The 12,108-nt window shown below is 41.8% G+C and overlaps 1 protein-coding gene across 1 annotated transcript; it reads right to left on the bottom strand.

Moving 5' to 3' along the window:
• Window positions 1–5,008: 5,008 nt before the first annotated feature.
• LOC145952531 (uncharacterized) lies at window positions 5,009–12,062 on the bottom strand. The gene has a single exon (XM_083064913.1). It carries the CDS (start codon window positions 10,337–10,339, stop codon window positions 5,009–5,011), a length of 5,331 nt encoding a protein of 1,776 aa, XP_082921039.1. The 5' UTR covers window positions 10,340–12,062.
• Between the last annotated feature and the right edge of the window lie 46 nt (window positions 12,063–12,108).

Genomic DNA, 12,108 nt, shown 5'->3' on the forward strand with positions numbered 1-12,108 from the left:
ATTTAATTTAATTTTTAAAAATATACAATGTTATTATTTTTATTCAATTAAAACTAACTGTTTTTAAAGTATTGTACACATGAAATTGTTATTTTTTATTATGTCACGTGCATAACAAATTAACGTTGCTAGTTTCAGTTTGATAAAAAATAAAATATTACATCATTTATAATAAATTATATATACAAATAAATATCAATTGTATATAACTCAAATTTAGACATTAATTATATAAATTATATTTAAAATTTGTGTAAATTAATATTTTTAAATATAGATTATATTTTAAAATTTATGATAAATAATTTATATTATGATATAATATTATTTTAGTTATTTATAATTTATTTTAAAATATTAAAATTTAATTTGTAAATAAATATGATATATAAAAATTAAAATAAATTATTTAAATAAATTTCTGAAGATCTTCTATAGAAAAAATATATCTAAAAATACTGTCTTATTTAATATATAGAAGTTTATTTACAGGATGAAATTAGTTTTTGTACCTACAAAGGGGGTACACCAATGATCTTCTCGTAGTCTGAAGGCCGAACGAGTGCTCCAATCCGATGTGAATAGAGGGGTTGGTACCTGCAAAAGGCACTCCAACGCTCAAGTCAGGACAAGCACAGATATCTAGGATAATTAATGAACAGTGACGTTACCTTTTGACCTGAGCTATTTATACTGACATTTATGGGCCTTGAGCCTTATGGGCCCTATAGCGTATTTATCGTATTAGGGTTTAGGGTTTAATCAAGTAATTATCCCCTAAGCCTAGATTAAGTGTTAAGTGATGATGGGCTGATTCAGGTGGCCGATTGGCGTTCGGCTACCTGATTCTTCCATTTGGTGGCCGATGTAGGAATGACCAAACGTCCCTACCTGTACACTGCCCCCCAGCCTTAGGGGAAGGTGAGGCTTCCCTTAAGGGTAACAAAGAGACGATTGTTAGGGGAATGTGAACGGGTGCCCCATTGTAACCGTTGGATCTGGAGGATCGAACGGTTATGTACACCACTGTAACCGTTAGATCTGAAGGATCGAACGGTTATATGTAATTTGAAACTTCGAATTTTCCCGCTTCTTTTTTAGTGTATAAATAGGTGGTGGTAGGGCCATTCACACGCATTGCTCTCATCCGAATTGTGATAGCTAAAGATCTCCTCAGCCGATCCAACGAACGATTGTGGTCTTTCAGAAAACTGGTAAGTTTTTTGTTGTCATGGTTATTATTTCTGTAACCTCTTCGGCCAACAGCTCTCGGTCGTCATCATCCGGGGGGTCCTCGTCCAGTGATTCGAGTCATCCCACAGCATCTTCGTCTCCTGTGAGTGCCGAAAGGCCAGATCAGGGTGATTCTACTTCGGGAGAGGCGTCTACCAGTGGGAATGAAGAGGTTGAGAAAAAACCAAAGCGGACATCGAATCGTCAACGATATGGACCATCCGAACTACCTGGATACGAGTGGGTAAACGGGGAAGTAACTTCCTATTATTCTCGGTACCGAGACACCGACATGATCACAAGACTATTGGATTACACTAACTGTCTGAACTTCAATGCCACCGAGAATCCCTACCCAATTGGGGTTCGGTCATGCCGAAACGATGCGTCTCCAAATCCCGACACGGTCTGCCTTGATCAAAGTGGTGCTAAAATGGAGTCATTTTATATATATGACTGCCTTCTTCGGGATCTTAAAGTGAAATTGCCGTTTGATGAGTTTACCATGGGAGTACTAAAAATTTTAAACGTTGCACCCACACAATTGCACCCGAACAGTTGGGCACAGTTGCAAGGTTTCAAACACTTGTGTAAGTGTCTTGATATTAAGCTTTCTCTTCTCCTTTTCCTGTATTTCTATTCGTCTCGGCCTACCGTATTAGCGAAGTGGCACTCCTTAAGCCGAGTGAGTGACCGACTATTATTCGATAGCTTCACTTCTTCGTATAAAAATTTCAAGGCAGGATTTTTCCGAGTAACTATCCGGCCGAATGGGAGGCGGTTCTTTTTTGATAAGGACGAAAGGCCTTTATTTCCATTGTACTGGACGCGCACCCCTCGGCCGTATGACGTCGTACCGAAGAAAATGCTGACTGCCGAAGAGCGAACAGACCTCAAGTTACTACTTCGTCTTCCTCGGCGTTTGCCGATCAGGTCTTTAATCAACGTGGTTGAATCCCCTCGTTGGTGGAATGACTTGATAGGTATGTTATCCATCCTATTTCAACTGTAAACTTAATTCCTATTGATGTTTTACATAATCCTTTTTGCAGGAATCATGGTTACCAGTGGTGCTGACGAGCTAAACATTCGTAATCTGCTTGCTGCCCGGGTGAAGCAAGTTCGGCAATCCGGAGGGGTGGGAACTTCTACCGTTGCACATTCCCCTCGACCATCCAATGATGACCGACTACCTCCTCATCCGGAACGCAAGAAGAAGAAAGAAAAGAAAGGGAAAGATTCCGGTCGGGAGCATTCAAAGAGAAAGAACTCCGAGGAACGTCAAGACCAAGCTAAAAAGGCCAAATCAACGGCTATAGCTTCGCCAAACCGAACCGTGATTGTGGTGCCGCCACCGCTGATGTCTCGGGCCTTTTTAAGTGATGATGCTCCGGCCGAGACAGTGATTCGGCCTGACATGGTGTCTCCATTCGGGCAGGAATTTTTTGCTACTTTGGACACAAAGGCCAAATGGAGGCTTTTTTGCGAGGTACAAACTCGTTCATTAGCCCTAGCCCACCATCTAGCCATGGAGCCTGTCGGCGAGGTGGCACACTTGAAGCAAAGTGTGGAGGAAGCCGAGAAGATTGCAGCCGAGGCAATGGCAGCTAATGAACAAATATTAGCTAAAAATCGAGAGCTAGCAGCTGCGCTGGATGTTGCTCGACGAGACAATGATACTCTCCGTCTAGACCTCCAAAAAGCAGCTAACGAAGAGCGTCGCCGAGTGGAGGAAGCTCAAGCTGCGTATAACAATCTGAAAGAGCAAGCAAAAGAAAAAATTGTTGCTCAACATGAAGCTGGTTTCAAACACGCCGTTCGGCAGGCCAAGCACTTCGGCCAATTTCCTGAGGATTTTGAGTTCGACATGACTCAAGATTTTTATCAAGGATCTCTCGTGTCATTTGCTGATATGCCCGAAGGGGCGAATCCTGACGACGAGGAGCCGAATGATGCCCCCCAAGCCACGGATGTTCACACTTCATCTGGTGATGAAGATGAAGAAATTACCAATCCTCACCCCGAGGGGGAAACGGAGGCCCCTGCCCCGAATGATCCAGTAAGCAACACTGATGAGTAATGTTAGGATTTTAATTGTTGTAGCAAGGGGGCCGATAGAGCCTCCACTCTTTGAATGAAGTAATATTTTTACTTTTAAAACTTGTCATATTGAATTGTTACTGATCTGTATGGACATTAAATTTTCTGAGCCGATAAATATTTTGTTACCGACTGATTGAACCGAAGCAATTGTAAAACTTAACTTGAGTAAAATTAAGAGAACACTTGTGAATTTATTTGCTTATCTTTAAAGACCGGGTGGATTCCATCGGAATTGCTTGCTTTTTGAGCAATGCCGAACGGGTTCATTCGGAATTGCTTGCTTTTTGAGCAATTCCGAACGGGTTCATTCGGAATTGCTTGCTTTTTGAGCAATTCCGAACGGGTTCATTCGGAATTGCTTGCTTTTTGAGCAAAACCGAACGGGTTCGTTCGGAATTGCTTGCTTTTTGAGCAATGCCTAACGGGTTCATTCGGAATTGCTTGCTTTTTGAGCAATACCGAACGGGTTCATTCGGAATTGCTTGCTTTTTGAGCAAAACCGAACGAGTTCATTCGGAATTGCCTGCTTTTTGAGCAATGCCGAACGAGTTCGTTCGGAATTGCTTGCTTTTTGAGCAATGCCGAACGGATTCATTCGGAATTGCTTGCTTTTTGAGCAATACCGAACGGGTTCATTCGGAATTGTTTGCTTTTTGAGCAAAACCGAACGAGTTCGTTCGGAATTGCTTGCTTTTTGAGCAAAACCGAACGGGTTCATTCGGAATTGCTTGCTTTTTGAGCAATGCCGAACGGATTCATTCGGGATTGCTTGCTTTTTGAGCAAAACCGAACGGGTTCATTCGGAATTGTTTGCTTTTTGAGCAATACCGAACGGGTTCATTCGGAATTGCTTGCTTTTTGAGCAAAACCGAACGGGTTCATTCGGAATTGCTTGCTTACGAGATTTTTTAAGGCACATCCTTAGCCGAGTTGAACAACTCGGGAGGGAAGCCTGTTGCGAGTTTCTTTAAGGTACATCCTTAGCCGAGTTGAACAACTCGGGAGGGAAGCCTGTTGCGAAATTTTTTAAGGCATATCCTTAGCCGAGTTGAACAACTCGGGAGGGAAGCCTGTTGCGAGATTTTTTAAGGCACATCCTTAGCCGAGTTGAACAACTCGGGAGGGAAGCCTGTTGCGAAATTTTTTAAGGCACATCCTTAGCCGAGTTGAACAACTCGGGAGGGAAGCCTGTTGCGAGATTTTTTAAGGCACATCCTTAGCCGAGTTGAACAACTCGGGAGGGAAGCCTGTTGCGAGTTTCTTTAAGGCACATCCTTAGCCGAGTTGAACAACTCGGGAGGGAAGCCTGTTGCGAGTTTCTTTAAGGCACATCCTTAGCCGAGTTGAACAACTCGGGAGGGAAGCCTGTTGCGAGATTTTTTAAGGCACATCCTTAGCCGAGTTGAACAACTCGGGAGGGAAGCCTGTTGCGAGTTTCTTTAAGGCACATCCTTAGCCGAGTTGAACAACTCGGGAGGGAAGCCTGTTGCGAGATTTGAACAGTTAAGAATTGTCAAATATAATGGAAGAACTGAAGCAATTTCATTAATGGGTGCCTCGTTAAAAACCTTGTCGGCCAAAACCCCTTTTCACTTTTTTACAAGGGGAGAAAAGACCGATCAAGGAAAAGAGTACACCATCGGTTTACACAAGGTCCTTTTTACAGCATATACTAGCTATAATATATCTTCAAAAGAGAAGCGTTCCACGTTCTGGGAATGACCTTGCCCGAGAGTTCTTCCAACTTGTATGCGCCGTTTTCCAAATTATGTCGTACCCGAAATGGACCATCCCAGTTAGCAGCCAACTTGCCTTCTTTCGTATTGCGTCTTGCCGATCCTTGCACTCTCCACACCAAGTCGCCTTCCTGGAAACTTCTTTTAATGAGGTTGGAATTAAACCTACGAGCCATCTTCTGCTTGCAAGCTTCCGCTATAATCTCTGTTCTGATATGGACTTCATCAACCATGTCAACTTCAGCTCGGAGAGATACATCATTGGAATTTTCATCAAAATATTGTCGCCGAAAAGATGGTTCTCCTACCTCAGCAGGTATCATTGCATCAGTGCCATATGTTAGCCGAAAGGGTGTTTCTTTAGTCGTGGACTGAGGCGTGCACCGATAAGCCCATAAAACCTCTAACAGCTCCTCTGCCCAAGCTCCCTTGGCATCTCCCAATCTTTTCTTTAGTTCACCAAGAATTACTTTATTTGCTGCTTCGGCCTGCCCATTAGCTTGCGGGTGTTCTACCGATGTGAATCTGTGCTTGATGCCGAGATCCTGAATGAACCGATTAAGTTTTTGATCGGTGAATTGCAAACCATTATCGGTTACAATTGCATATGGAATGCCGAAGCGAGTAATGATGTTTTTCCACAAAAACTTTTGAACATTAGCAGCTGTGATGCTAGCAAGTGGCTCGGCCTCGACCCATTTCGTGAAATAGTCGACAGCAACTAGCAAAAATTTGCATTGACCCTTGGCAATTGGGAAAGGTCCAAGAATATCCATACCCCACATTGCGAACGGCCAAGGTGAATTAATACCATGAAGTTCTTCAGCTGAAGCATGAATAAGGTTACCATGCCGTTGGCATGATATACAGTGTTTTACGAACGTTACACAATCGTCCCTGAGAGTAGGCCAATAGTATCCTGCGCGAAGCACCTTAGTGGCCAGAGTTCGTCCTCCCGAATGAAAACCGCATATCCCTTCATGAATCTCTCTCAATATATAATTGGCTTGCTCTTTATCAACACATTTTAACAACGGAACCGAGAATCCTCTTCTATACAGCTCTCCTCCAATTATTGTATATCTAGCAGCCTGCGTTCGGAGCTTTTTAGCAGCCGTTGGATCTGATGGTAGTTTGCCATATTCAAGATGCTCCACTATCTCAGTGATCCATGTTCGAGCAGACTCCTGCACTGTCAAACATTCGGCAGCTACCACACTCGGCGCTTCAAGTTCCAAGTGAAGCGTGGTTCTCAATTGTCCGGGTTTTCTGGTACTGCTTGCCAACCGAGCCAACTGATCTGCCCTCTCATTGTTTTCTCTCGGGGTGTGCTTTACATGAACTTCTTCAAACATATCACGCATTTTTTGAAACAAATGATAATATTTTAACAAGTTCGCATCTTTTACTTGAAAATTATCATTCACCTGCTCGGCTACAATTTTTGAATCGGTCCAGCACTCCAATCGGCTGACTCCGATCTCTCGTGCGAGCCTTAATCCTGCCAACAGCGCTTCATACTCGGCCTGGTTATTTGAAGCTTTAAACGAAAACCGTAATGATTGTTCTAGAATCAATCCTGTTGGTCCTTCCAAAATTATGCCAGCTCCACTACCTTGGCTGTTTGAGGAACCATCCACGTGTATCGTCCACAAACTATTCACAAAACAACCTTTCGGCTGCAACTCATTGATAAAATCCACCAAGCACTGGGACCTGATCGGCCCTCTAGGCTGAAAACCAATATCAAACTCTGATAATTCGATAGACCAAGCCATCATTCTTCCTGCCAATTCTAGTTTACGCAACACTTTAGCTATCGGGCAATCAGTTCGAACGACGATTTGGTGACTTTGGAAATATTGCCGAAGGCGCCGAGCGGTATGGACTAGCCCCAGTGCCACTTTTTCCAAAAGCTGGTATCTTGTCTCAGCCTCCTGTAGCATTCGACTGATGAAGTAAATAGGTTGCTGTCCCTCCCGTTCTTGAATTAGAGCTGTACTTATTGTATCATTTGATACACATAAATAGACCACAATTGGTAGCGTTAGATCAGGTTTAGAAAGTATAGGTGGCGAACTGAGACGTTCCTTTAGGGTCCGAAAGGCCTTTTCACATTCATCAGACCATTCAAATTTTTTCGCTTTTCTCAACAATCCCATCATGGGTTTCGTTATTTCGGCCAGACACGGGAGAAATCGTGACAACGCTGTAAGCCGACCTGCTAGTTGTTGAACTTGTTTAAGGTTCTGAGGGCTTGTCATGTTGACGATTGCCATGCACTTGTCAGGATTAGCTTCGATACCTCTCGCCGAAAGCATGAAGCCTAGGAATTTGCCTCCGGACACTCCAAATACACACTTCTTCGGATTAAGCCGCATGTCATACTTGCGCACCTGTTGGAATACTTCCGAAAGGTCCATTACATGCCGATCGATGCTTCTGGATTTTACGACCATGTCATCCACGTACACTTCCATGTTCTTGCCTATTTGGTGTTGAAAAACTTTGTTCATCAATCTTTGATACGTTGCCCCCGCATTTTTCAACCCAAAAGGCATTACCTGATAACAATAATTGGTCGAGTCGGTTATGAAAGCCGTCTTCTCCTCATCTCGAGAATGCATGGGGATTTGGTTATATCCCGAATAAGCGTCAAGAAAAGTTAAAATTCCATGGCCGGAGGCACCATCAACTAACCGATCTATATTCGGGAGTGGGTATGCATCTTTCGGACATGCTTTATTGAGGTTAGTATAATCAGTACACATTCTCCATTTTCCATTCGGTTTTTTCACCATCACTATATTGGCTAACCAAGTGGTATAATGAACCTCCCGAATGAACCTAGCCTCAAGCAACTTGGCTATCTCCGTTTCAACTGCAAGCTTCCTTTCCATCCCCATTTTTCTTTTACGTTGTGCAATTTCCCTTGTTTCAGTGCAAACTGACAACTTATGACACATAACCTTAGGGTCCACACCAGGCATGTCAGAAGGTGTCCACGCAAAAAGATCTTTATTTTTCAATATAACCTCGCACAGGGCGGAACGATCTTCTTCAGACATGTCGGCGCCGATGTATGTAACCTGACCAGGATGCACACCGATCTGAAATTGCACTTTTAATTCAACCGGTTCTACCCGCTCTTCGTTGTTCATTCTTGGATCAAGATCCCAAACCGGCTCCTCCCCTAGTGCTGAGGCGTTAACAACATGAACCCTTTTTGACTTCGACCTTTTTTCTTCCAATGGCGCGAGTCGCAAACTAGCGTAGTAACACTCCCTAGCTGCCTTCTGATCGACGTGAATTGTGATGATTTTCCCTTTATCAGATGGAAACTTCATCGCTAGGTGTGGTGTTGAAACGATAGCTCCTAATGCATTCAAGGATGGCCTGTCGAGGAGAATATTGTACGAAGTACTAGCATCAACCACAATATACTTCACTTGAATTTCTCTGCTTTCCTGCTCATCAAAACCAAAGCGCGTGAAGAGTTTAATATAACCCCTGGTACTTACTCTTTCTCCTGCAAAACCGACCAATGGATCATCATAAGGGAGCATTTCTTTTTCAGAAATACCCAACTGTTTAAATGTATTCCAATATAATATATCAGCCGAACTGCCTTGATCGATCAATGTTTTCTTGACAAGGCAATTATGAATTTCCACACTAATAACCATCGGGTCGTCTTGCTCGGGATCAATGCCTTTGAAATCAGCATCAGTGAAGGTTATTGTTGGTAACTTCCGAGAAGACTGTCTATGAACAGTGTTGACCGACCGAACTGCTCTAAGATGCCTCTTTTGAGCCGAAGAAGTTGAGCCTCCACCAGCAAACCCTCCTGCAATGGTATTAATCACCCTCCTATGTGATGGTGCCGAAGTATCTTTTCTTTCACGCGACCTGCTTCTTTCACGTGACCTGCTTCTTTCTCGTGAGGCTCTATTAGAACGGTCCTGCCTGCGCCGGTCCTGATATCTAGGTTGATATGAGCGAGTTTGAGACGACCCTGACCGATCCACACAGTTATGCAATTTGCCTTGCTTAATCAAATCTTCTATTTTGTCTTTAAGGGCAGCACATTCGTCAGTGGAATGTCCACGATTGCGATGATACCGACAAGATTTACTAGTATCCGCTCGTGGCGGAGTGGATGCTCTTTTTGGAATTGTCAACACTTCTGAAACTATAGCTTGTTCAAGCACCGCAGCACGGCTGGTATTGAGTGGAGTGTATTGAGTGTACTTCGGACCCCGATTAGGCCGATCCCGAAGAGATATCTCCTTGCCTCGCCCCCTGTATGATTGTTCTGCCTGCTTTTCTATCTTGCTCGACGATTCAGCTCGGGCCTGATTACGATACTCTGCCAACTCTTCCATCTGCATGTATTTGTCAGCCCGTCTTCTTAGATCATTCATGTCCGAAGGTGGCTTTTTACAAATACTATTGACAAACGGCCCCGGTTTTAAGGCTGTTGTGAGATGATGCAGTGCGACGGCTGGGTTAAGGTCTCTAATCTCCAAAGTTGCTTTGTTGAACCAATCCATAAAGGTCCTAAGAGATTCCTTCTTGTCTTGGCGAAGGCCGACTAGAGATAGGGATGTCAGACTATGAGGGCGACTCGTTGCGAATTGAATGGTGAACTGAGATGACAAAGTGCTGAAGGAATCGATGGAATTGGGAGGGAGCCGAGTAAACCAGCTCAATGCCCTTCCTTTAAGTGACGTGGGGAAAATCCGACATAAGGCAGCGTCGTCAGTTGTACTCAATGTCACCTGTGTCAAGAAAACATCAAGATGTTCGTCAGGATCAGTGGTACCATCATATTTATCAATAGACAAGGATTTCCAGTTATCCATCAACGGAAGTTGCATGATGGTAGGAGTGAAGGGGTGTCGGTGCGATCCAACAGTTGTCAAGTCTGCAGGGCGACCGACGGTGGGTAAAGCCGAGGGGGGTTTTCCAGGTGCCACTGCCGAGGCATGTGGAGCTGAGGTGTGGACTGCATGGGATTGATACGATCCCTGAGTTTGTGTGTTGGTGACATGAGTAGGTTTCCAGGAAGTGTCTTGACTTTTTAACACCTCGTGTTCGGCTCTTAAGGCCGAAAGCTCTCTTGCATCTCTCTCTCGCTGCTGTTTCATCAACTCCATTTCCTGTTTCAACAATCGAACCGTTTCGGAAAGATCTGTTTCATCAACAACCTCCACATGTTCCTCATTTTGATGGTCTTGAGTGTTTGTTCTCCTAGTTATCGCCATTACACTTAGTTAAACTTCCAATTGCCTTCGTTCGGCCCCACGGTGGGCGCCAAATGTACCTACAAAGGGGGTACACCAATGATCTTCTCGTAGTCTGAAGGCCGAACGAGTGCTCCAATCCGATGTGAATAGAGGGGTTGGTACCTGCAAAAGGCACTCCAACGCTCAAGTCAGGACAAGCACAGATATCTAGGATAATTAATGAACAGTGACGTTACCTTTTGACCTGAGCTATTTATACTGACATTTATGGGCCTTGAGCCTTATGGGCCCTATAGCGTATTTATCGTATTAGGGTTTAGGGTTTAATCAAGTAATTATCCCCTAAGCCTAGATTAAGTGTTAAGTGATGATGGGCTGATTCAGGTGGCCGATTGGCGTTCGGCTACCTAATTCTTCCATTTGGTGGCCGATGTAGGAATGACCAAACGTCCCTACCTGTACAGTTTTTTTTAATAATACAGGCCAAATTAAATCAATTATTGACTAAAATAAGAGACCAAAACAATATTTATTTCTTTTTAAATCGTATGAATAACAACTCAATCAATAATGAAACAGAATAGGTCAATTGGGTCAAAAAAATTAACTATTACTTTAAAATTTTTAAAAACATTATAAATAATAAAAATACATTAACAAACAAGTAGTAATTATAAAATATCATATACAAGTTGATTCTTTAAATTCGCCATGTTACAAAAGTAAAAGCTTATTACTCATGGGTTGAGTTGAGTTATTGAATTCTAGAATTAAAAAAAAAAAAAGTATCCAAATTAAAAGTCATCAAATTCAAACACACTAGATCATCTCTTTCTATTTTCTTTGTCTCTCTATTTTTTCCTCCTTCTTGTATTCTTTGATTTGATCTTTTCCATGTTTCTGTGCCGAAGCAAACACTAATATGTGATGTGTCATCATTTGCATGCAATCCTAATGACACTTGCATCACATTATTATTTGCCTCGTGTCCTTTCTGGATGGACACCTTGCATTTTCAGGACCCGGTGCTCGTGCTCATCATCATATTCATAACCTCAGATATAATATCTTATAAATTACCAGTATTACATATACTTTAGGGTGTAAATTTATATATTGCTTAACACGCATCCTTTTAATTGCATAATATAAGGTAAGTTTTAGTGTTTTACATGAAAACGAACAAATTTAATATATTTTTGGTACTTATCCTTAGCAGTCTTTTAACTCCATCAATTTTAGTTGTTTAAATAGTTAAAAAAATATTTTCAACGATGCAAAACTTTCATAATAAAGAAATTAACAATTATTAAACTACCAGAATTTTTTTTTATTATGGAAGAAATATTTGAAAGCCTAACAATTGCTATAAAATTTGTGGCCATTTTGCATCGCAAAAACTATGTGATTTTAACAATAACATAGTAATGACGATACATTAAATTTTTTCATAAAAGACAAACTTGGTACATATAAATTCAAAACAGTCTTGTAATTACATGCATGTATAGGATTAAATTAATAATTAAGTTTCCTTAATATTATTATTTAATTACAAATCATGAGAAATTTATATAAGTAATTATGAAAATGATCGTTAAGATAAGAAGTTTGTTACTTGTTGTTCAACTAAAAATCAAAATCAAATTAGATTTCACTTTGAATATGAAGAAACAAATAAAAGTATCATTTATTATGAAAGTTTTAACTTTGATGAGATAATAATACCGACCATCCTAAATAAATATAGCTGAGTTTTATGGGTGAAGTTATATATAATATAGGGA

This window comes from Cajanus cajan, chromosome 10 (assembly GCF_000230855.2).
Source record: "Cajanus cajan strain Asha chromosome 10, NIPB_CcT2T_4, whole genome shotgun sequence".
Taxonomy (NCBI): domain Eukaryota; kingdom Viridiplantae; phylum Streptophyta; class Magnoliopsida; order Fabales; family Fabaceae; genus Cajanus; species Cajanus cajan.